This window comes from Salvelinus namaycush, chromosome 23 (assembly GCF_016432855.1).
Source record: "Salvelinus namaycush isolate Seneca chromosome 23, SaNama_1.0, whole genome shotgun sequence".
NCBI lineage: Eukaryota > Metazoa > Chordata > Actinopteri > Salmoniformes > Salmonidae > Salvelinus > Salvelinus namaycush.
In genome coordinates, this window is record NC_052329.1 from 28,728,842 (window position 1) to 28,755,886 (window position 27,045).

Below are 27,045 nucleotides of genomic sequence, written 5' to 3' on the forward strand. Positions count from 1 at the left end.
TTTAACCAGTAGGTCTCAGCAGGAGAGGAGTCTGACTGAGACTCTCCTCAGTAATGAGCTCTCTCCCTTTCTCCCTCGTTCCCCCTCTCTCTCTGATCGTGTGGCTTCAGTTACAGCCTAGCTAGGACTACAGAGCGGAGAACATTGATCTCAATGTGTATGTCTCTGGAAGAGTCACTCTACATGGAGGTTTCACAATTGAACACATAACAGAGGATTCTCCATCTCATAATAGAATATATTTTTTTTGTTCCTCATTAGCAGTCGTGGGTTCGTTATGTTGTTAGTAGTGGGCTACAGTGATTGCTTTGGGAGATTCTCATTTGGGCAAAAGACCTCAACTCCTCCGTCCTCGTTTCTCTGTGACCCGAAAACCAATAAATGGTTGAGTGGTCGAGGAGAGTGTTTTGATCACTTTACACATTTATTTGGGGATCCCACCCCTGTAAATGTCATTTTCCCGATGACGTGTGAGTGGAGAGGGAGAGTCTCATTTCATACAAGTGCATTTGTTTCCACGTTTCCTCTCCTCCCCTCCTCTCCTCAATAAAGAGGGAAGGAGGGGACGGAGGAGTTAGCAAAACCAATTGAGAATCTCCCATGGTCCCTGGAGCTCCCTGTTTAGTCAGGTTTTGGGGAGTAAGGGTCAGAGTGGTCTTGTAAGTCTTGGTAATTAAAGGTTAAAGCAAGTAGTCTGTAGTGAAGTTATGGTCAAGCTTTATAGTCAGTCTGTATAGCCTGTGTGCCAGTCTGTCAGAATGTCTCTTTCCGGTCAACAGGCTGTATAGCCATGTGGAGGGTGTGTCACGGCTACAGTGCATCTGCTCTGTGTGTTCAGTGTGGCAGTGACAGATGAAGCTCTCCCTATGACCTGGCTACCACCCTCATATACATGCTGTCACACACATGGAGGGAGAGGACGAGAGAGAGAGAGAGAGAGAGAGAGAGAGAGAGAGAGAGAGAGAGAGAGAGAGAGAGAGAGAGAGAGAGAGAGAGAGAGAGAGAGAGAGAGAGAGAGAGAGAGAGAGAGAGAGAGAGAGAGAGAGAGAGAGAGAGAGAGAGAGAGAGAGAGAGAGAGAGAGAGAGAGAGAGAGAGAGAGAGAGAGAGAGAGAGAGAGAGAGAGAGAGAGAGAGAGAGAGAGAGAGCCCTAACCTTAACCACTCGGAATTAATACCTAACCTTAATCCTTTGAGTTGTTTTTTTATTTGGGGGACTAAACTATTTTTTATTATTCAAATGTTTCTTTATTATTCAAAATATTTTTTTGTTACAAGGAGACTTATTTTATTTATTTGTATTATTTTTGTTTATTGGTGGGTATTTATTTCCTTGTCTTTTTCCCCCAATTGTTTTCAATCATAGGCATGTAATACCATTGAGAGCCATTACAAATAACCATCCTACAACAGGGAAGTGGGAGTTTAAAGGTTCATGGTCTCCCAGACTACCCGCCACACCTCCCCAAGAACACCCTTTGAGTTGTTTCTGTTTTAACCCTGTAACCATGCGGAATTAATCCTGTAGCCACGCGGAATAAATGTGTAAAAAATAGACGATCATCCATTATGCATCAAATTTCAAAGGGAAACCAAGAGATCGTGTTGAGAGAGAGATATACAGAAATTCAGGGATAGAAAACATCTCCTGAGTTTGTGTGTAAAAAAAGAACACCGTCTCTTTAAAGAGTTGCCCTGCGTTAGCAAGGAATTCTGGCAGGGGTAGAGTCTGTGTGTGTGTGTGTGTCTGCTCTGAACAGGACTTTTATTTTTAGCCTGGTATAAGCAGACCCAGTTGGGAGCCCCTGCCTAGTGCCTGGTTCTCAGGCCACCTCAGCTCAGCTCAGAGACACACACACGCACATGCACACGCACGCACACACGCACGCACACTCACACGCACACGCACACTCACACACACACACACACACACAATGCACTCTGTAATCTAACACAGACAACCCAACCAATTCACCAGTACCGCAGCGATCCACCCATGGCTGCTCATAGAGGAGGAACGGAAAGAGAGAGAGAGAGACTATGACTGACCCAAACTTAAGGAAAGCTTTGACTATGTACAGACTCAGTGAGCATAGCCTTGCTATTGCGAAAGGCCGCCGTAGGCAGACCTGGCTCTCAAGAGAATACAGGCTATGTGCACACTGCTCACAAAATGAGGTGGAAACTGAACTGCACTTCCTAACGTCCTGCCCAATGAATGGCCATATTAGAGACACATATTTCCCTCAGATTACACAGATCCACAGAGAATTCGAAAACAAACCCGATTTTGATAAACTCCCATATCTACTGGGTGAAATAGCACAGTGTGCCATCACAGCAGTAAGATTTGTGACCTGTTGCCACAAGAAAAGGTCAACCAGTGAAGAACAAACACAATTGTAAATACAACCCATATTTATGCTTATTTATTTTCCCTTGTGTACTTTAACCATTTGTACATCGTTACAACACTGTATATATACGTAATATGACATTTGTAATGTCTTTATTCTTTTGGAACTTTTGTGAGTGTAATGTTTACTGTTCATTTTTATTGTTTATTTCACTTTTGTATATCATCTACTTCACTTGCTTTGGCAATGTTAACACATGTCTCCCATGCCAATAAAGGCCTTAAATTGAATTGAGATGGGGGGGGGGGGGGGGGGGGGGGGGGGGGGAGAGAGAACAAACACACACAAACCACTGTGCCTGACTCTGCCCTTTGTTCTAGTGTAATACCCACTGACAGCAAGGTGATGGATGGCTGTTTCAACTCTGTCTTTGAGCTAAAACCATGCTGCTATTCTCTCCCTCTGCTTTTCTCTTTCATTTTCCATGCTATAAAGCTACAGGGCCTTGCTCTTTCTCTCTTTCATATTTTGTGATGTTAATCTATGGTACCTCCCTCTCTCTTTCAAGCTGTAAAACAGTACTCTCTCTCTCTCTCTCTCTCTCTCTCTCCCTTTCTCTCTCTCCCTCTCTTTAGTTTGCAGTGACTGTGCAGAAAGTTGAGTGATACAGAGCTATAAATCAGCTCTTAACGGCAACATAAATCCCCATTTCCTCCGCACTATGCTCTGCCACTCACAGCCGCTCCACCCTTTCATCCTCCCAGCCCACATTTTCTTAGGGGGAGAAGGGGAGGCGGGAGAGGCAGAGAAAATGGTCTCCTGCTGTATTCTGCTTGTTCTGAGAACAGTGGGCCGTAATGTACTCTGACAGCTTGAGGAAAAATACAATTAGCCATTAACAGGACTGGGAGAAAGGGGGAGACAGGGAGGGCAGAGAACCAGGTGGAAAACAGTACACTTGGCTTCCCCCATAGGAGAACCCTTTTTGGTTTCAGGTAGAACCCTTTCTGGTTCCAGGTAGAACTGTTTTGTGTTCCATGTAGAACCCTCTCCATGTAGAACCCGTTTCACAGAGGGTTCTACCTTGAACCAAAATGGTTATACCTTGAACCAAAAGTGTTCTTCAGCCAAATAACCCTTACTGGTTCTAGATAGCACCTTTGGTTCTAAGAGTCTAGGGTGGAACTGGAGAAAAGGTGGGGGCCGGGGTAACGGGTATTTGGCTGGAGGGAGAGTTTACAGTAGGGTGGAGGATCTAGTTACAATACATTGGGTCAAGGGTAGGTGAGTGGTTAGTAAAAAGGTAGGCATTTCTCTGTTGGGTATGCTGGTAGTTTGTACTGTATATCTACATTTAGACTTATAAGTGAACAGCTCCACACCTCTCTGCTCTCTCTAGGAGCTCAGTGACTCACAGTGACTAAATCAGAGGAAGGGTGTGAGTGTGTGTGTATGCGCACGCTGAGAGACGCTGATGGAATGTGTAGCTCTGGGCTATCCTTTTCCAGCACAGTCATTGCTGTCCGTCCATCTCTACCCACACTCCCCATGTCTCCAGCGTTGCAATCTTCCTCCACATCGACCGGGCCTCCGCACTGCAGCTGGCTCGCCTTGATGACATCACACCATCATCCACACAGGAGAGGACATACCATTCCTCTCAGGGTCAGGTGTAGGGATTGTCCTGCTCTACCCTGACCTTCAACCCTACGCTGTATGTCTGGTCACAGACATCTGGTAGGATCAGAGACTACACAGCTAGACTCATCTCTAAAGGTGGCCTAGACTTGGGTCTAACTGCTTATCCAGGTGATATAACCATTCATCTATCTAGGCTATGTGGTGTACACTGAACTGATGCCCCGGGAGATAGATTGATTGTAGAAGGAAGGGAAGACCAGTCAAGCTGTGTGAGTGTGTGTCATTAATAGGTGGGGTCATCGAGACCGCCACTGATAGTACTGCACTTTTAAATCTATTGCCAGCAGATGCGATTGTGTGTGTGTTTCCTGTGCCAGTCCTGTCTAGCCGCTTACACCAGACCCAAACCCGATGACTCGGCAACTTTCCTGCAACTTTTTTGTTTCCATGTGTTGTTCTATTTGTGTGGTATTTGTGTTTGTATGGGTGTGTGTGTGTGTACAGTATTCTCTCCCTCTCTCTGCGGTGTATGTGAAGGGGGTTATACTATATATTGTATCAGTGAAAGTTTGTATGTAAATGTCAGGTCCAGATGTGTGGCTGTGATGTCAGACACATGGTCATGTTAGAACAGCTGGACCAGAGCACAGATCCCCACCCACTAACTCCAACACTCTTTGACCACACACAGAGCTGACCACACACTGTTCGAGAGCCAACGTCATTAGCACCAGACAAACCAAGTCATTGGGACACAGTCTAAGTCTGTGTTGTAGCTGCCAGGTGGTTTAGTCCTCAAGCACATTTCCTCCAGCACAAGACAACACTGCTCCAGGCCAACAGCTAAATCAGACCCCTCGCTGAACAGAACACACCTCTGATTGTATCCACTGCAAAGTCACGACTGTCAGGCAGACAGAACAGAGAAGAGAGGACAGAGCCTGACTGACTATATTACCGCAGAGTTACAACGTTGCGGTGTTGTCACAACATATTGGTTCAAACTGCATCTTAGTCAGGTCAAACCCATGGTAGTAATGTAGCCGTAATATAGTGCAGGCAGGTATGATGGGATGACAGAGGTGGTTTCTGAGTAAGACAGAGAGAGAGAACAGTCTGAGTCCCAGCTAGTAATACCACATCATGGCTGGGATCATCCCCCTCTCCTCTCCTCCGCTCCAGACCAGAACACACCTGCCCTTTGTTAGACGCCACATAGCAGACAGTCCTGGAGAAAAAAAGACACCCCTCTGGCTACTGAAAGGCATGAGGTCTTTCTCTGTGCTGGGTCTATAGTGAAACACACAGGCTTTCCGTTCACTCTGTGTATGTACTATGGAACGTTGGGCGGTATCATCACTGAAGTGGGTCTATGAGAGAGAAATACCTGCAGTCCTTTACAAAGAAACTGTATGGAAAAATCCATATTCTTCTACACAAATATCTAAAGAACCCAAAGTACAAAGTTTATAGGCCTTTTGCCTTTTGGTAGACCGTCATTGTACCTAAGAATGTGTTCTAATCTGACTTGCCTAGTTAAATAAAGGTAAAAAAAAAATATATATACTAAGTTGACCACCCCTGATATGAGAGGTGGACATGTTCCTTTACCTGAGTGTACTGCCCTGAGTGTACTGTGTACTGTGTTAACCTGAGTGTACTGCCCTGAGTGTACTGTGTGTACGGTGTTTACCTGAGTGTACTGCCCTGCGTGTACTGTGTACTGTGTTTACCTGAGTGTACTACACTGCGTGTACTGTGTGTACTGTGTACTGTGTTTACCTGAGTGTACTGCCCTGCGTGTACTGTGTGTACTGTGTTTACCTGAGTGTACTGCAATGCGTGTACTGTGTGTACTGTGTACTGTGTTTACCTGGGTGTACTGCCTTGCGTGTACTGTGTTTACCTGGGTGTACTGCCCTGTGTGTACTGTGTGTATTGTGTACTGTGTTTACCTGAGTGTACTACCCTGCGTGTACTGTGTACTGTGTACTGTGTTTACCTGGGTGTACTGCCCTGCGTGTACTGTGTGTACTGTGTACTGTGTTTACCTGGGTGTACTGCCCTGCGTGTACTGTGTGTACTGTGTTTACCTGGGTGTACTGCCCTGCGTGTACTGTGTGTACTGTGTACTGTGTTTACCTGGGTGTACTGCCCTGCGTGTACTGTGTGTACTGTGTACTGTGTTTACCTGGGTGTACTGCCCTGCGTGTACTGTGTGTACTGTGTACTGTGTTTACCTGGGTGTACTGCCCTGCGTGTACTGTGTGTACTGTGTACTGTGTTTACCTGAGTGTACTACCCTGCGTGTACTGTGTGTACTGTGTATTGTGTTTACCTGGGTGTACTGTGTACTGTGTACTGTGTTTACCTGGGTGTACTGCCCTGCGTGTACTGTGTATACTGTGTACTGTGTACTGTGTTTACCTGGGTGTACTGTGTGTACTGTGTGTACTGTGTATTGTGTTTACCTGGGTGTACTACCCTGCGTGTACTGTGTGTACTGTGTACTGTGTACTGTGTTTACCTGGGTGTACTACCCTGCGTGTACTGTGTGTACTGTGTACTGTGTACTGTGTACTGTGTTTACCTGGGTGTACTACCCTGCGTGTACTGTGTGTACTGTGTACTGTGTACTGTGTTTACCTGGGTGTACTACCCTGCGTGTACTGTGTACTGTGTACTGTGTTTACCTGGGTGTACTACCCTGCGTGTACTGTGTGTACTGTGTACTGTGTACTGTGTTTACCTGGGTGTACTGCCCAACTTGCTGTGTGGAATCCAAGGTTGAGCTGCAAACTCCTCCACTAATACAAAAACTATCTTCCCAGCCGCTGGTGATCTCTCAGAGGAAAAGTAGAGAAAAAGCAGAACCTTGAAGCAGTAAGATACACATCTGTAGAGCGACAGCAGGAGAGAGAGAAAACGGTCCGACTTTAAACCCTGGACAGCACTGTCTGCTCACAGCGCGAGTGTGTGAGGAGTGTGTGTGAGAGTTGTGTAGGAGGCCGGGCGTGCTGGAGCGGGTACTGACACACACAGGCGGGTTAGGTAGAGTCCCAGACGCTTGGGGGCTGAACCAGTCACCGGAACCCCAGCACCTGGTCATGGCCCTGCCCACCCCTAACCTTCCCTAGTCCTCCCCTGGTCTGGACCTATCCCTCCTTCCCACCCTCCCTCTGGTCCTAGCCTATCCACACTCTGCTGCCCTATCTCCCTATATCACTTCATCTCTCTCTCTCTATCAGTTTAACCCTCTCATCACTACCACTCTTCCCAGTCTTCCTCCAACTTCCATTCTTTCTTTTGCCCCCTCTCCATATTCCTCCCACTCTATCATCATTCCCCAGTGTTTTGCTTGTGATTCTATATATCCTCTATGACTGCTTGTGGTTCTATATATCCTCTATGACTGCTTGTGGTTCTATATATCCTCTATGACTGCTTGTGGTTCTGTATATCCTCTATGACTGCTTGTGATTCTATATATCCTCTATGACTGCTTGTGGTTCTATATATCCTCTATGACTGCTTGTGGTTCTATATATCCTCTATGACTGCTTGTGGTTCTATATATCCTCTATGACTGCTTGTGATTCTATATATCCTCTATGACTGCTTGTGGTTCTATATATCCTCTATGACTGCTTGTGGTTCTATATATCCTCTATGACTGCTTGTGGTTCTATATATCCTCTGACTGCTTGTGGTTCTATATATCCTCTATGACTGCTTGTGGTTCTATATATCCTCTATGACTGCTTGTGGTTCTATATATCCTCTATGACTGCTTGTGGTTCTATATATCCTCTATGACTGCTTGTGATTCTGTATATCCTCTATGACTGCTTGTGATTCTATATATCCTCTATGACTGCTTATGATTCTATATATCCTCTATGACTGCTTGTGGTTCTATATATCCTCTATGACTGCTTGTGATTCTATATATCCTCTATGACTGCTTGTGATTCTGTATATCCTCTATGACTGCTTGTGATTCTATATATCCTCTATGACTGCTTGTGATTCTATATATCCTCTATGACTGCTTGTGATTCTGTATATCCTCTATGACTGCTTGTGATTCTATATATCCTCTATGACTGCTTGTGGTTCTATATATCCTCTATGACTGCTTGTGATTCTATATATCCTCTATGACTGCTTGTGGTTCTATATATCCTCTATGACTGCTTGTGATTCTGTATATCCTCTATGACTGCTTGTGATTCTATATATCCTCTATGACTGCTTGTGATTCTATATATCCTCTATGACTGCTTGTGATTCTGTATATCCTCTATGACTGCTTGTGATTCTATATATCCTCTATGACTGCTTGTGATTCTGTATATCCTCTATGACTGCTTGTGATTCTATATATCCTCTATGACTGCTTGTGATTCTATATATCCTCTATGACTGCTTGTGATTCTGTATATCCTCTATGACTGCTTGTGGTTCTATATATCCTCTATGACTGCTTGTGATTCTATATATCCTCTATGACTGCTTGTGGTTCTATATATCCTCTATGACTGCTTGTGGTTCTATATATCCTCTATGACTGCTTGTGATTCTATATATCCTCTATGACTGCTTGTGATTCTGTATATCCTCTATGACTGCTTGTGATTCTATATATCCTCTATGACTGCTTGTGGTTCTGTATATCCTCTATGACTGCTTGTGATTCTATATATCCTCTATGACTGCTTGTGGTTCTGTATATCCTCTATGACTGCTTGTGATTCTGTATATCCTCTATGACTGTTTGTGATTCTGTATATCCTGTATGACTGCTTGTGATTCTGTATATCCTCTATGACTTCTCTTATCCTACAATCTTCTCCCCCCGCCTCTCTCTCTCTCTCTCTCTCTCTCTCTTTCTCTCTCTCTCAACGTGGCACAGGGCTGACTGCAGTCTGAGGGTAGTGGTTAGTACTGGAGTGCTCAGGGCAGGGTTCAGACACAAAACAACTACCACATAATCACAGTTTCCAAACAGAGAGAGATAGGAAGACACAGACAAAAAGATGGCGAGAAGGCAAGCCCTTCAAGTCTCTCTCCCTTCTACTGCTCTATTCTCCACCGCTACCTCTTCCCTTGCTTCAACACGCTCTCTCTGTCACATACTTCGGTTTCCTCAGCCATGTGAGCTTATCTAGGACAGCTTGTTCCACTCTTCCTCTGTTGATTCAGGCTGTGTTTCTCCTGCATGCTGGTAGATAGCGACAGCTTGAAGAAAATGTCCCTGTAATGTTGTCTTTCCATTACTTTAGTCAGCCACAGGCAGCTGATCTAACAGGGTCAATGGTAAATGCTGGTGTTTTTATCTCTCCTCTGATCCTGAGCTAAAACCTGATAGGGAAACACACTCATGCTGCCTGCCCTGCCAGAAATGTGTGTATCCGTGCATGTGGGTAGATGTGTGTGGTGTGTTGTCAAGTCAATGTGCATTCTTTTTTAACACTCACCTGGATGTATTAGTTAGTACAAATGTGTGTGCATATTCAATTCCTTGGTGTGTGCTGATCTGATATGGATGTGAGTCCTGTGAGATATGATGCTACACATGCAGAGTCACAAACAGACAGAAACGTGTGTTTGCATGTTGAACAGTCGCTGTGTGTTATTATCTATGTGCTAGCCTCATTCTGATACTTGCAATACATGCTGAGGGATTTAGCTCAAAGGCACATTCATTGGAAAATATGTACAAGTATGATTGTGTGTAAGTGTGTATGTGTGTGTGTGTGTGTGTGTGTGTGTGTGTGTGTGTGTGTGTGTGTGTGTGTGTGTGTGTGTGTGTGTGTGTGTCACACAAAACTGAAGTTAGAACACATGCTGAGCCATGTTGCACAGAATACTTTACATGTGTGTGCGTGCAGACTTGCATATATGGTGTACACTACCAGTCAAAAGTTTTAGAACACCTACTCATTCAAGGGTTTTTCGTTATTTTTAATATTTCTACATTGTAGAACAAAAGTGAAGACATGTCATCCAGGCAAAGGGTGGCTATTTGAAGAATCTCAAATATAAAATATATTTTGATTTTGTTTAACACTTTTTTTGGTTACTACATGATTCCATATGTGTTATTTCATAGTTTTGATGTCTTCACTATTATTCTACAATGTAGAAAATAGTCAAAATAAAGAAAAACCCTTGAATCAGTAGGCGTTCTAAAAAGTTTGACCGGTAGTGTATGTGTGTGTATATATTTATATAGCTTCAGGCTGAGCTCCTCCCTCCCTATCACTCTGCTCCTCCATTGGTATGGGAGTGATGGGAGGGGTGCTGCATGTCACAACATAGCTTCACTACAGAGCACACCGTCTACCCACAGGGTACGACTGGATCTGTGTGTGTGTGTCTGAATAAATGTATATATTTTCTCAGACATGAGTGTCCTATAGGCCTTTACAAATGTAAATGTAGTGTTCCATATAGACGTGTGTATTAAAGTACCTTTCCTATGAGGCAAATTATTTCACAGCCTCTGAAGCACACAGGCCTTCTCTGAATATTTCACCTCGGCCCTGGTTATGAAGGATAACAGTGTTGTTTTGGTTTGGGGGGAGCGGACGGGTAGGGGCCCCTAACTGCCACGTGCCTCCAGACCCTGTTAGGCCTTCATTATATAAAGGTCACCTCACCCCTCAACCTCCTCACCGCAAATTCTTTCTAACCAAGATCCAGAGGGAAGAGGGAGATGTTAGAGAGTGGAAATGCTACCCCTGGTCTCCCGTAACTAAACACACCAGCTAAACACAGTGGTTCATAGTTCCAATAGTACAGAGTCACACAGAAACAGACCGACTGGCTCTGTGGTGTACGGGCAGCAGGCAGGCTGGCAGACGGATCGGTGGCCATACCGTAGCAGCACACAGCCAGTCCCATTAATCAACACTTCCTCTCCCAGCCAGCCGGCAAAACACTGTGGAGACGGTTGCCATGACAACGTCAGACCGGCTAGCAGGAAGAGGACACACCTAAGGGACCGGTGTGTGTGTGACTAGCCCAGGGTCTGGTCTTACTATCGTAGCTGAGGTTTAGTACAAGTAGCTGGCATATGTCGATGTGGCAAACTGTAGATAACACATCAAAATACATATTGTCTATCTGCATGAACAATATGTACACCCCTACCTCCAGTCCTCCTAAAAGCCCAGCTCTTTCGGAAGATCTTCTGAGGTGTAAAACCACAGAGGACCCCAAACCCATCCATGCTGGCCTCCCCCACCCCTCTCCCCCCTCCGTCTGGAGGGTGGTTCACATGAGTTGATGTCAAAAAATGTAACAACATGTTAGAAACCCTCTCACATCCCCTTCCCTTCCCACCAGACATCCCCTCTAATAAAGACATGTCTTCATCCTCTCACATCCCCTTCCCACCAGACATCCCCTCTAATAAAGACATGTCTTCATCCTCTCACATCCCCTTCCCACCAGACATCCCCTCTAATAAAGACATGTCTTCATCCTCTCACATCCCCTTCCCTTCCCACCAGACATCCCCTCTAATAAAGACATGTCTTCATCCTCTCACATCCCCTTCCCACCAGACATCCCCTCTAATAAAGACATGTCTTCATCCTCTCACATCCCCTTCCCACCAGACATCCCCTCTAATAAAGACATGTCTTCATCCTCTCACATCCCCGTCCCTTCCCACCAGACATCCCTCTAATAAAGACATGTCTTCATCCTCTCACATCCCCTTCCCTTCCCACCAGACATCCCCTCTAATAAAGACATGTCTTCATCCTCTCACATCCCCGTCCCACCAGACATCCCCTCTAATAAAGACATGTCTTCATCCTCTCACATCCCCGTCCCTTCCCACCAGACATCCCTCTAATAAAGACATGTCTTCATCCTCTCACATCCCCGTCCCTTCCCACCAGACATCCCTCTAATAAAGACATGTCTTCATCCTCTCACATCCCCGTCCCTTCCCACCAGACATCCCCTCTAATAAAGACATGTCTTCATCCTCTCACATCCCCGTCCCTTCCCACCAGACATCCCTCTAATAAAGACATGTCTTCATCCTCTCACATCCCCGTCCCTTCCCACCAGACATCCCTCTAATAAAGACATGTCTTCATCCTCTCACATCCCCGTCCCTTCCCACCAGACATCCCCTCTAATAAAGACATGTCTTCATCCTCTCACATCCCCGTCCCTTCCCACCAGACATCCCTCTAATAAAGACATGTCTTCACCCTCTCACATCCCCGTCCCTTCCCACCAGACATCCCCTCTAATAAAGACATGTCTTCATCCTCTCACATCCCCGTCCCTTCCCACCAGACATCCCTCTAATAAAGACATGTCTTCATCCTCTCACATCCCTGTCCCTTCCCACCAGACATCCCTCTAATAAAGACATGTCTTCATCCTCTCACATCCCCTTCCCTTCCCACCAGACATCCCTCTAATAAAGACATGTCTTCATCCTCTCACATCCCCTTCCCTTCCCACCAGACATCCCCTCTAATAAAGACATGTCTTCATCCTCTCACATCCCCTTCCCTTCCCACCAGACATCCCCTCTAATAAAGACATGTCTTCATCCTCTCACATCCCCTTCCCACAAGACATCCCCTCTAATAAAGACATGTCTTCATCCTCTCACATCCCCGTCCCTTCCCACCAGACATCCCCTCTAATAAAGACATCTCTTCATCCTCTCACATCCCCGTCCCTTCCCACCAGACATCCCCTCTAATAAAGACATGTCTTCATCCTCTCACATCCCCTTCCCACCAGACATCCCCTCTAATAAAGACATGTCTTCATCCTCTCACATCCCCTTCCCACCAGACATCCCTCTAATAAAGACATGTCTTCATCCTCTCACATCCCCTTCCCACCAGACATCCCCTCTAATAAAGACATGTCTTCATCCTCTCACATCCCCTTCCCTTCCCACCAGACATCCCCTCTAATAAAGACATGTCTTCATCCTCTCACATCCCCGTCCCTTCCCACCAGACATCCCCTCTAATAAAGACATGTCTTCATCCTCTCACATCCCCGTCCCTTCCCACCAGACATCCCCTCTAATAAAGACATGTCTTCATCCTCTCACATCCCCTTCCCTTCCCACCAGACATCCCTCTAATAAAGACATGTCTTCACCCTCTCACATCCCCGTCCCTTCCCACCAGACATCCCCTCTAATAAAGACATGTCTTCACCCTCTCACATCCCCTTCCCTTCCCACCAGACATCCCTCTAATAAAGACATGTCTTCATCCTCTCACATCCCCGTCCCTTCCCACCAGACATCCCCTCTAATAAAGACATGTCTTCATCCTCTCACATCCCCGTCCCTTCCCACCAGACATCCCTCTAATAAAGACATGTCTTCATCCTCTCACATCCCCGTCCCTTCCCACCAGACATCCCTCTAATAAAGACATGTCTTCATCCTCTCACATCCCTGTCCCTTCCCACCAGACATCCCCTCTAATAAAGACATGTCTTCATCCTCTCACATCCCCGTCCCTTCCCACCAGACATCCCTCTAATAAAGACATGTCTTCATCCTCTCACATCCCCGTCCCTTCCCACCAGACATCCCTCTAATAAAGACATGTCTTCATCCTCTCACATCCCCGTCCCTTCCCACCAGACATCCCCTCTAATAAAGACATGTCTTCATCCTCTCACATCCCCGTCCCTTCCCACCAGACATCCCTCTAATAAAGACATGTCTTCACCCTCTCACATCCCCGTCCCTTCCCACCAGACATCCCCTCTAATAAAGACATGTCTTCATCCTCTCACATCCCCGTCCCTTCCCACCAGACATCCCTCTAAAGACATGTCTTCATCCTCTCACATCCCCGTCCCTTCCCACCAGACATCCCCTCTAATAAAGACATGTCTTCATCCTCTCACATCCCCGTCCCTTCCCACCAGACATCCCTCTAAAGACATGTCTTCATCCTCTCACATCCCCGTCCCTTCCCACCAGACATCCCTCTAATAAAGACATGTCTTCATCCTCTCACATCCCCTTCCCTTTCCACCAGACATCCCTCTAATAAAGACATGTCTTCATCCTCTCACATCCCCTTCCCTTCCCACCAGACATCCCTCTAATAAAGACATGTCTTCATCCTCTCACATCCCCTTCCCACCAGACATCCCCTCTAATAAAGACATGTCTTCATCCTCTCACATCCCCGTCCCTTCCCACCAGACATCCCCTCTAATAAAGACATGTCTTCACCCTCTCACATCCCCTTCCCTTCCCACCAGACATCCCCTCTAATAAAGACATGTCTTCATCCTCTCACATCCCCTTCCCTTCCCACCAGACATCCCCTCTAATAAAGACATGTCTTCATCCTCTCCCATCCCCGTCCCTTCCCACCAGACATCCCTCTAATAAAGACATGTCTTCATCCTCTCACATCCCCGTCCCTTCCCACCAGACATCCCTCTAATAAAGACATGTCTTCATCCTCTCCCATCCCCGTCCCGTCCCACCAGACATCCCCTCTAATAAAGACATGTCTTCATCCTCTCACATCCCCGTCCCTTCCCACCAGACATCCCCTCTAATAAAGACATGTCTTCATCCTCTCACATCCCCTTCCCTTCCCACCAGACATCCCCTCTAATAAAGACATGTCTTCATCCTCTCCCATCCCCGTCCCGTCCCACCAGACATCCCCTCTAATAAAGACATGTCTTCATCCTCTCACATCCCCTTCCCTTCCCACCAGACATCCCCTCTAATAAAGACATGTCTTCATCCTCTCACATCCCCTTCCCACCAGACATCCCCTCTAATAAAGACATGTCTTCATCCTCTCACATCCCATTCCCTTCCCACCATACATCCCCTCTAATAAAGACATGTCTTCATCCTCTCACATCCCCTTCCCACCAGACATCCCCTCTAATAAAGACATGTCTTCATCCTCTCCCATCCCCGTCCCTTCCCACCAGACATCCCCTCTAATAAAGACATGTCTTCATCCTCTCACATCCCCTTCCCTTCCCACCAGACATCCCCTCTAATAAAGACATGTCTTCATCCTCTCACATCCCCGTCCCTTCCCACCAGACATCCCCTCTAATAAAGACATGTCTTCATCCTCTCACATCCCCGTCCCACCAGACATCCCCTCTAATAAAGACATGTCTTCATCCTCTCACATCCCCGTCCCTTCCCACCAGACATCCCCTCTAATAAAGACATGTCTTCATCCTCTCACATCCCCTTCCCACCAGACATCCCCTCTAATAAAGACATGTCTTCATCCTCTCACATCCCCTTCCCACCAGACATCCCCTCTAATAAAGTCATGTCTTCATCCTCTCACAGTATCCTGGATCAGTGAATCCCAATGACATTCCCATGTTGGGAAATGGCAGAAATGCTCCGGATGTTGGAATTCAAACAGGAAATGAGCTTGTTTCAGTCCAACCTCCGTCTCCGCTCTGATATCTCTCCTCGGAGCTCAGTCGGGATTACACAGCTATTTCCTATTCCTTATCTATGCAGAGACATCACCATTCCAAGGCCTACTATACTAAGTCTAGGGAGAAGGTCTAGAAACTGTAGGTGTTATCAGTATGCCCTGTGTTACTAAACCTTATGCAAACCAAGTGTGTGTGTGTGTGTGTGTGTATATACTGTACATTCTGAACGGTCATCCAACTCTGAACTCCAGGTCAGGAAGTCTCTTTCTAGAGCGGTATATTGTCTATAAAAGTGGATCCTCGTGATTGTATTTTCCGTCCGTTTTAGACCACATAGGTCTAATAAATTAATAAATGATGTGTAGTGGCTTTGCTGGCATGCATCTAAACAAATTGGTTGACTTTGCCCCACCAAGATTTACATGCTAAAATCACCACTGACAACCACTACTATCCTCAAAGTACTATGGCATTCTTACCCCTGCCCGGACCCTTATCCCAAAGAGAGAGAGAGAGTTAGGTGGAGGGAGGCAGACTTCTCCCATAGAAGGCCTCGACAATACCATGAGCTGACCAGGTAATGAATATTGACGCAAGCAGATTACCCATACTGTAGATACAGCATGGTACTGGAGATAGCATCTCTCAACCTTTCTTCCGCTCTGTCCTCCCCCTCTCCCTCCCACATTCCAGACATGCCTTAGGGAGATAAAGAGGCCTCCAGGACGGTCACACAAAGACAGCAGCAGCAGCTATTGTCTGTTAGGACTGAGAGGAGAGGGCTGGGCGTTAGGATGCCAAAGGAGAGTGCTCTCTGCTCTCTTCTCTCTCTCTCTCCCAGTGCTCTCCGGCTCTCAGACCACACACACACATGCACGCACGCACGCACGCACGCACGCACGCACGCACGCACGCACGCACGCACGCACGCACGCAACAGACAAATAGACAAACTCAAGCACACACAAATTTAAACAAGAGTGACTCAAAAGTGCTGACCTCAATAGGCAACAAACAGTGTGTGTGTCAGATTTGACAAGATTAGAGCATATTCTATAGCCACATCGCCCAGCCCTCTTCACACCTACCCACAAGCTGACAATCAACCATAAAACATTCATCCGAAGCAACATTCTCTGTGCCTGGTTGGCGTCATGTAAAAAACAAGTCCAATATGCAGCCTGTCATCCTGCCAGTGCCAGACCAGGATGTAGCCTGTGGATCTGAAATCCTGTAGCGGGGATCCATAAGACACTGCAACAGCACCCTCTGCTGGACGAAACACAAAATCACCAAAACAAATGATCCATCTAATAGGCATGTCTTGTTTCCTGCCACATCCTCATACTCACAGGCCGTAGACCAGGAGAGGACAACAGGGGCTTCAGGGTTTAATTTTGCTCCAGCCCAGATCTAACACACCTGATTAAACGTACCAACTAATCAGGGTCTTCAATTTAGCTGTGTTAGTGCTGGTCCCTCCCAGACTGGAGTTGTCCAGCCCTGCAGTGTTTTTCCATGCTCCTCCAGCAGCAGACTGGAAGCTGAGAAGGAGTCAGGAGTCAGGACTCCAGTCTGCAGCACATAGCTAGCAGCAGCACATAGCTTAGTGCCACATTACCCCACTAATCTCTCCTTATCCCAGCATTCCTGCACACACATAATATTCCCCAAGTTCACCTGACACAGATAACTGTTGGATTACCACATGACGAAATCCTCAGGGATCACAGAGAAAGCAGGAAAACATGACAGTGAACATGTTCAACAACCCCCCCACACACAGCAGGGTGGGAGTCCTTTAGAACCTGGAGTCTGGAGATATATTGTGCTGCTGCAATTATTGCCCGTATAAATACCAGCTTTCTACTATCTGTGAAAACAACAATAGAACAGGCCCAGTGACCCACAACCTCTTTCCATGTCTGAGGGATCTTCAAGCACCACTTCATACAATATCTGGCTTGATTTGTCCCACCATGACTGACATCCTCACAACTGGCATGCTTCATCCTACACCATCCAACCCTAAACAAGTCACAGAAATCGCACACACTGACACATGCTTGCATAAACACACACACACACACACACACACACACACACACACACACACACACACACACACACACACACACACACACACACACACACACACACACACACACACACACACACAGACACAGACACAGACACACACACACACACACACACACACACACACACACACACACACACACACACAGACGAGTAAAGTCTCCACTCACTGAGGTGTAGGCGGTCTTTCCCAGGCTGTGGTTGTGATTGAGGTTCTGGTTCTCCTGCTCTCTGCTCTGCAGCCCCGCCAGGTGTCTCTCCAGAGCTGCCCAGTCCATGGTGGGCAGGGACTCTTCCTCCACAATCTCCTCCTCTCTGTATCCCCCCCTCTGTCCTCCTATTCCCCCTCCTCCACCACCACCCCCTCCTCCAATGCCACCTCTGCCCCGGCTGGAGCGCCTGTAGCTGGGCTTGGTGGCCCCCGTGCCCCTGGGTAGGGGCCTGGTAGGGGAGTGGGGCAGGATCAGGTTGCCATTCTGTTTCAGTTCCTCAGGCACGGCAGCAGCGAAGGTGGCTGTGTGTCCACTGTGAGTAGGAAGGGGTGGAGGTTTCACATCCTGGAACTCCTCGGCCAGGCTGCGGCTGTTCACTGGCTTCCTGAAGCCTCCGCCAGGTGCCCCTATCCCCCCCACAACTCCACCCTCCTCCTGGCCACGGGGCTGCTGGGAGCTGTAGTCGTCCCCGTACTCGCTCTTCCACTCCTCGATCACCTTCTTCTTGTACTCCTGGTAGTCCTCATCCTCCTCATAGTCCTCATCCTCCAGGGTTGCCAGATCCATGGAGGGAGAGGATTTGTAGTCCTCTTCTAAGGTTGCCAGTTCCAAAGATGGGGAGGATTTGTAGTCATCTAGGGTTGCCAGTTCCAGGGAAGGGGAAGACTTGTAGTCTTCCAGGCATGCCAGGTCTAAGGAGGGAGAACAGGGTGTCACCTTGTTGGAGTTGGACTCGGAGCTGGAGCGACTGGAGGCGTCGCTCCCCAAGTCCATGCCATCCTCCCGGTAGTCCTGCAACAGAGGGAGAAAGAGGGATGGAGAGAAAGGCGGGAGAAAGAGGGATGGAGAGAAAGGCGGGAGAGAGAAGGAATGGAGAAAAATATATCAAAATAGAAGTAAGAAAGAATGAGAGTTGGAAAGAGAATTTATAATAGTGAGAGAAAGATAGAGGTTGAAAGAGAGAGAGGGAGGGGGGAGAGGAAGAGAAAGACACACAAACAGAGAATTTAGGGAAGTGTGCACACAGAGATTACTGTTGTGGTTTGAGACCAACAACCACAAAACACTTCCTGGTAGAACTTCCTTCCTCTACATTCATTTCCTTGGCACCGTTTCAGTCCCTCTCTGACGCACTCTCTCCTCTCCTCCCAGACTCACTCTCTACTTCTTCTGTTTATTCATATCTGAGGTTTGCATCGTGACAGCTGAACCAGAGAGAGAGAGAGAGAGAGAGAGAGAGAGAGAGAGAGAGAGAGAGAGAGAGAGAGAGAGAGAGAGAGAGAGAGAGAGAGAGAGAGAGAGAGAGAGAGAGAGAGAGAGAGAGAGAGAGAGAGAGAGAGAGAGGGAGAGGAGAGAGAGAGAGAGAGAGAGAGAGAGAGAGAGAGAGAGAGAGAGAGAGAGAGAGAGAGAGAGATTTATCCTATCATCACATATTACACACATCTTCTCAAAGATGCTGCCACAATGTATTTCCTTATCTGTGTCTTTGGCAAAGTCATCTCAACAATATTGGTCAATGTGAGTATTACCAATCTCTTTCTCCAATCGTCCAGAGGTGAATGACACTGGCTGACATTGTGCCATGGCTCTATATATAGTATACATTGCAGTGGCTGTGAGTGACTTAAACAGATGAGTCCAGGGTGGCTGTCTGACCTTGACTGTCTGCAGTGTGAGGCCACAGTGTGTGTTGCTGTTGTTGTCCAGTGCCAGAGCAATCACTGTCTGATTGATTACCAACTTAATGAAAATGCCCGTCTTGTTTATTGGCCTCCACAAATCTCAGCGTGACCTGAACCTCTTTTCACCTCTTTTTCCATCGGCTGCATTAACATAGCGCCTGGCATCACTTTAAAAAGTTCATGAAAAACAAGCAGCAGGAACTTATTCAGAGTCACAACCGGAAAAACACATTGTTGCGCATCCAACACACTAAGAGTTATTGATTGATGATGATTATTGTCCATCAAGAGGAATTTTTTTCTTGTGGCCAGTTAGTTTTGAAATACACCAAAGAATGGGACACATAAAGTGTTGATTAAATGAGTGTCATACATTTGAATATAATTTGCATACCCTGACATTAAAAACAATCAATGCAACCACCAACATAGACAAACACCTCACCAGTAACACTTTTTCCCCCAACCACATTCGGTAAAGATTTATCATAAAGGGATACGTAGCATGCCTAGCAGACACCTATAGATTTCCAATCATTGCGCTAACGCTAGCTAGCATTGACTCGCGAAACTACCGCTAACTTCCTTCATACTGGACACAAGGACATACAAATGGTATCCACAAGTTAATCTTAAATATCTGTTTATAAATATATAATAACAGTTAATATGCAGTTTAAATGCAGACCTGCATATGAAATGATACATGTAATCCGTTACACGTAAGGGATTACAAAAAAACGATACATGTAATCCGTTAAATAAACAGCAAAAATATTGTAATCAGATTACAGATACTTTTGAAAAACTAGATTACTTCGAGGATTACTTTAAATTCAGAAAGGATGTTTGCAAAAAAAATGTTGGGGAATCTTCTCTGTTTTCTCAATGACATTCAAATCAGCTTTGAAAATAGGAGCAAATGTACATTTGTTCAATGTGAGCGAGTGTGACCATAAATCAGAGACCACTATTATGACACACCAAATGTGTTTGATGGATCGCGGGAAAAGAGCTGAAATAGGCTTCTATAGGCTACAGTCCAAGCTATGTGTTCCAATGGTGCGACTGCTGTCGGCATCCAAAGATTATCCAACTTGAATAAACCCTTGGAGGTAAGGATGACAGCAGGGGTGTAGTCTACGGTGATACGGATTACATTTATTATTGATATCTACATAGCGCATTGATCTGAATCACACTGCTGCTCTCTCATTTAGCTATTTGCGCCTTACGAATTGTGGTTGTTGTGGATGGCTGTTCACAAATCTAAATGTGTATTTGAACTCAATAATGGTTGAATTCAAGAAGTTTAAACTGCCTATCAAACATTGTTTTCGAAACCAGTGGACAACCACTGAAAAATGCGCTCTTGCAACAGCTACATAGTGCGGATCCCAGCCTATGGAATAAAAGTTAGGCTTTAAAAAAAAGGTGGAATCTGTAGTTGTTACATCCATTTTTGGATTTTTATATATATACAGTATATATATATATACACATACACTACCGTTCAAAAGTTTGGTGTCACTTAGACATTTCCTTGTTTTCCATGAAAACATACATGAAATGAGTTGCAAAATGAATAGGAACTATAGTCAAGACGTTGACAAGGTTATAAATAATGATTTTAAATTTAAATAATAATTGTGTGCTTCAAACTTTGCTTTTGTCAAAGAATCCTCAATTTGCAGCAATTACAGCCTTGCAGACATTTGGCATTCTAGTTGTTCATTTGTTGAGGTAATCTGAAGAGATTTCACCCTATGCTTCCAATTGGATTGGCTTGATGGGCACTTCATACGTAGCATATGGTCAAGCTGCTCCCACAACAGCTCAATAAGGTTGAGATCCGGTGACTGTGCTGGCCACTCCATTATAGACAGAATACCAGCTGACTGCTTCTTCCCTAAATAGTTATTGCATGGCGTTGCAAAATGGAGCGATAGCCTTCCTTCTTCAAGATCCCTTTTACCCTGTACAAATCTCCCACTTTACCACCACCAAAGCACCCCTAGACCATCACATTGCCTCCACCATGCTTGACAGATGACGTCAAACACTCCTCCAGCATCTTTCATTTTTTCTGCGTCTCACGAATGTTCTTCTTTGTGATCCGAACATCTCAAACTTAGATTTGTCTGTCCATAACACTTTTTTCCAATCTTCCTCTGTCCAGTGTCTGTGTTATTTTGCCCATCTTAATCTTTTCTTTTTATTGGCCAGTCTGAGATATGGCTTTGTCTTTGCAACTCTGCCTAGAAGGCCAGCATCCTGGAGTCGCCTCTTCACTGTTTACGTTGAGACTGGTGTTTTGCGGGTACTATTTAATGAAGCTGCCAGTTGAGGACTTGTGAGGCGTCTGTTTCTCTAACTAGACACTCTAATGTACTTGTCCTTTTGCTCAGTTGTGCACCGGGGCCTCCCACTCCTCTTTCTATTCTGGTTTAGCTAACACAACATGCCATTGGAACACAGGAGTGATGGTTGCTGATAATGGGCCTCTGTACGCCTATGTAGATATTCCATTTAAAAAATCTGCCGTTTCCACTTACAATAGTCATTTACAACATTAACAATGTCTACACTTCATTTCTGATCAATTTGATGTTATTTTAATTGACAACAAAATGTGCTTTTCTTTCAAAAACAAGGACATTTCTAAGTGATCCCAAACTTTTGAATGGTAGTGTATATATCCATTGATTCTTGAAGAATATAATTTATACATGCCTCATGAGCTTAGTTCAACTGTCACACTCCATGAGAACCCAAAATATAAGCTTGTTTTTCTCCAATGTTCGTATACATTGTAAATGTAAACAAACACTGTATAGCCTCATAACATTGTTAAAACAATAATTGTTATATCATGGATGATCAGTCCTTGCATCCATAGCTTTGTCTATTAATCTGAGAGGGGTTACATTTATCCAGGCCCATCCCTCAGCTTTTTACCAAAATATTTGTTAATTTGCTCCTTTTAAACAGCTGCATATTATCAAGATATCAAAGTGTCACCAACAAAAAGGTTAACAATGAGGCCTATAGCAAATGCAGCATATGTCATTCATTTCTCACATGTAAATAGCACTTTTTAGTAGTGTTCAAAGCAGGCCATTCCATGAGCAGCATTTATTTTTCAACTTGAATCAATGAGCCCAATCAGTCCTCCATGACAACAAAATCATAAACCACAGAGTAGGGCTGGCCAGTCCTTAGATTTGGGGTTAAGCTCAGGTAAAACAATTTTGCTAATCTATATTTCCATATTACCAAGTCCTATTCTTGATGATCGAGGGGCATAACATTAATTGGAATGACTGGAATCCTGATTGACTTTGGTTTTTAATGTAAAGATATAATTTAATTGTATTATTATATGTAGTAGAAAGTGATGGGTTAGAAGAAGCCTACATAACCAACCCATAAAGTAAAATGTAACATCCATATATGGCCAGCTATGTAAACTTTAACATTGATTTACCCTGCAATACGTTGTTCAATTGGTAACATACATTATTGTCTTCTTCTAATGCCTCTCAAGGGGAAAGTAATCTAAAAGTAACGGAAAGCAATTATTTAATTTCTTCTCACAGACCCAGACAAACCAGTATAATCTGGAGGGGGTCAGGCTGGCAACAGTCGAGCTGTTGGCAACAGTGGCTCACTGTAAATCGCACTCTCGCAAGATGGCAATGTTTCGTTACATTGATGTTATATTATACATATGGACTATTTTAATAAGGACAACATCTGAAAAGGGGGTTGACACACCGATTCATAGCTTGCACGTAGTGTCAATGTCGTAGTAGGCTAGTTGACGTCTAGGCGGGGGGCATAAACGCGCGTGCGTCCTGCACCTCCCCTCATATCTCCGAGTCCAGTCACGTTTATGATTAAGATTCGGGATCAGAATGTTGTGTAGCCTACATGTGACATATCGCCTACATGAAGTCACGAATCCTTGCGCAGACTTTCAAAGAGTGTAATCGGTCAATTTGCTACAATGTAGCAAACCTTACCAAAATGCTCATCAAAAACACCGGCTCTATCAGTGATCCATCCGGCCGCTGTTATTCGAAATTTCTCCTGCCATTCCACGATTATTCAAGGACGATTTTATATTAGCCTACTCTGCACATTATAAATAAGAAGATGGATAAGGGATCATGGCGTCCTTACTTTAATCTCCAGCCATTGAAGTAGGCTACCACCGTAGCCTATAGTGGGGAAACGGTGGGAATCCGTTTTAAATCTCAACCTGCGAGTCCTTAAAAGGGCAACGGCTCCATTGGTGGAAAAGAGCGTAGCGTAGCCTCTATAACTATTCTAAAAGAAAATGAAACGGCTCTAGGCCTATCAAACACGTCGGAATTAAAGTGACGCTTCCAGTTCCTGTATTATCATATTAAAACAATTTTGGGCTTCGGTTCATTTGAGTCCGTGTAAAATGTGTAGCCGTATTATTTAAAGTGATTAAGAAGGCGAGAAATCCCGTCAGACAGCTGGGCGGGGGAGCGGTGTGGCCCGCTTTGGTTGATCCTCTCTGCGATTAACTTCGCAGCCTACACACTGGGTGGATTTGGCCACACAATACATGCAAATTGACAGCTGCGAGGAACCCCACCCCGCCAGCGATGCGAGAGTTTTGGGTTTAAATATTGTATTGGAGAGGACACTGGCCACAATAATAAACCCCTGTAATTTTTATGTAATTGTGAATAATCTACAACAACAGTTTTGCACTTGCTTAGTAGGCTAAATGGGCATTACATTTAACGCCCATGCCTCTTCTCCCAAAATCAGTGTCATTTAGGCTACCCAAAACACTGCTCTGTGCAATAGCCTGTGTTCAGCTAATGCCAATTAATACAAACCTTTAATGCAGGTAAATATCAACTTCATAAACAGGTAGAGCGCACATAGCCATATGCTGAGTCATTCATCCTCAAATGATGTAATGTTCCTAAAAAAAAGTCACGGGAGAAACCTCACTTCCCCCGGCAACAGCGGTGACAGAACCGCCCAATTTCACAACGCAGATGACAACCAAAATAACGACAGCACACTGACGACAGGGTTCCTATCAATAGACCACACTGCACTACATATCAATAACAAAGGTGTATCCCTCCATGGTTAGGCTGCTATAGGCTATTGAATAAAACAGCCTATATCCTAAAATAAACCAGCCCAGGCACACACTGTACTAACGATAGCCTACTAACCCTCAAACGCCCTATAGTAAAATGTCTAAATGACAGAAAACAGCCTATTCTAAATACATCTATTTTGACCGATGACCTATAGAAGACATGAAAGAAGGTAACGCAAATAGCCCAGCCTATGGTTTGCTTAGCCATAACAACAAACGCATCACCAATACTTACTGTCATTTTCTCTGTAAAATGTCTTTTCTCAAGACATCTTAAAGTCAATACCAGACAACAATTGTATCTTTATTTGTCAGTATAACTCGGTAGTTGGTGAGGATATTATCCGCTACCCGGAGATATTACAGAAAGCCGGTAAATTGTTGAGAACGTATGCCAGTCCAGTCATTGCTATGTGTGTATCCGCCGCGGAACTCGAGCACTCCCGAGGCTGGGTAAAAAAAACACGCGTTAAAAAATCTAAAATAGATGCGTTTAAAAAATCCCCGATTTTGCGAGCGCCCTGGTCGCGGCTCCTCTCTTCTCTCCCGGTACAGATGTCAAACGTCGCTTCTACCGTTCAGTGCATGCACACACAGGCTCACACAATGATTGGCGAGAGAATGTGAATGTGTATCTCCCTCTGCGCGTTTTTATCGTCCGCACAAGTCAGCCCCACACATACTGTATCTCTGCTTTCCAGTTCACTCAACTAAACGCTCACACACATGCAAAGAAGCTCCCTGCCACAGCGGCGTCTCAACTTCTCAGCGCTCTATCGCAGCAGGCTGCTCTGAGGACAAACTGATGACAGAACAGTAGCCCTGCCTTCTGCACTCACTGACCTTGCGAATTGTATATTGAGGTAAAATGATAGAGAGAGAGAAAGAGAGAAAGTGAGAGAGATAAAAAAAAGAGCCCAACACTATATCTAGTTGAATAATTCAAGATGCTCTGGTGTTCTGGGTAGGTTTGTAACAGTTTCTGTCACACTGTGACTACATAAGCTATAAGCACCCTTGGACATCTCAACAAATCTGCTGTCATGTCCTTTGTAGTTGAGGTCACTTGACTTTTCACAAGTGATTGAAGGCTTGTTAGTGCTATGTTGATGATCAAAAATATAAATCAAGTCTTCTGGGCAGAGCGTGTTTTGGCCCAGAGGGTTGTGGTCTGTTTTGTTACCAAGCTCTGGTTAGTCTCAGTCTTTTGCCAGACTGCCATGCAGTAGGGTGGCACTGGGCAGCACTGTCCACAGAATTCACTGGCTGTGTCTCAAATCACACCTTATTCCATATTCTGGATAAGAGCGTCTGCTAAATGACTTAAATGTAAAATGTAATATAGTGCACTACTTTTGGCTAGAGACCTCTGACATCTCATTCTCCATCTCACTTTTGGCCAAGGCCTATTCTCCATATAGTGCACTACTATCCAAAAGTAGTGCAGAATACCCACTGGACAAAAACTGGTTGAATCAAAAAAAAATCCAAGTAATTTCAACCCCCCAAATCTATGTGATTATGTCGAATCAACGTGGAAAACTAACTGGATTTGCAAAAAGTTCTCAACATAAGGGCCTCTCGTCTTTTTTCACCGAACGTTTAACCTAGATCCAATGACATTGTGAAATGTTTTGTTGAGTTCACGTTGAGTTCACTTTAGTTGACAACTCAGTATACTTTATTAAATATATATTTTTATTCAAGTTTTACCAAATGTACATCAATGTAAATACAAAGATTTTACCATATCCCTCCCTCCACACATCTACCCCCCAACCCCTCCAGTCCCTTCCCTACCTCTTCGCCCTACCTCAGTTCCCCCACCTCGATTCCCTCCCTCCCAACCACTCACCCCAACCCCCTCCCAACCACCCACCCCAATCACCCCATATACCCAACCAACCCCACAACCTCCCTCAGTTCGGTCGTAGAAAACAACAATTCTACAGAGATATCACAACAAATGAACAAACAAACAAGAACACAGGAAAAAAATAAAAATTGTCTCACATACAAACAACTCAATACAGATTCAAGATAGAAAAAGTGGCGCAACAAAACAGAAATAAATACGTAAATAAATTATCAGTAATCCTTAGACAAAGCTGCTTGGACTGGATAGCATTATATTGATGACTATACCTATTTTGTAATGACTACTGGTAATACCTACTGGGAAAAATTAAAGCATCTGATCAGAGGGGAGCCTCTGCAAGCCATTAAAGTATGATATAAATGGTTGCCATTTTCTAACAAATGTATCATTGGAACCCCTAAGAGAATACTTCATTTTCTCAAGCTTTAGGAAGAACATAAAATCGTTGAGCCATTGAGAAGTAGAGGGGGGCTGAGCAGACTTCCACTGGAGAAGAATTCTATGTCGAGCTAATAAGGATGTAAAAGCAACAATATCGTAATGTTTCGGGTCCAAGGAGAACAAG

The 27,045-nt window shown here is 45.0% G+C and overlaps 1 protein-coding gene across 1 annotated transcript in view; it reads right to left on the minus strand.

Moving 5' to 3' along the window:
- schip1 (schwannomin interacting protein 1) overlaps positions 1–18,746 on the minus strand; it is a 50,961-nt gene extending 32,215 nt beyond the window's left edge. The window contains exons 1-2 of the mRNA XM_038961368.1: positions 17,905–18,746; positions 17,720–17,862 (exon numbers count right to left, since the gene is read on the minus strand). Coding sequence (XP_038817296.1) covers positions 17,720–17,862; positions 17,905–18,535 — 774 coding nt within the window. The 5' untranslated portion in view covers positions 18,536–18,746. The remainder of the gene's footprint in view (positions 1–17,719; positions 17,863–17,904) is intronic.
- Between the last annotated feature and the right edge of the window lie 8,299 nt (positions 18,747–27,045).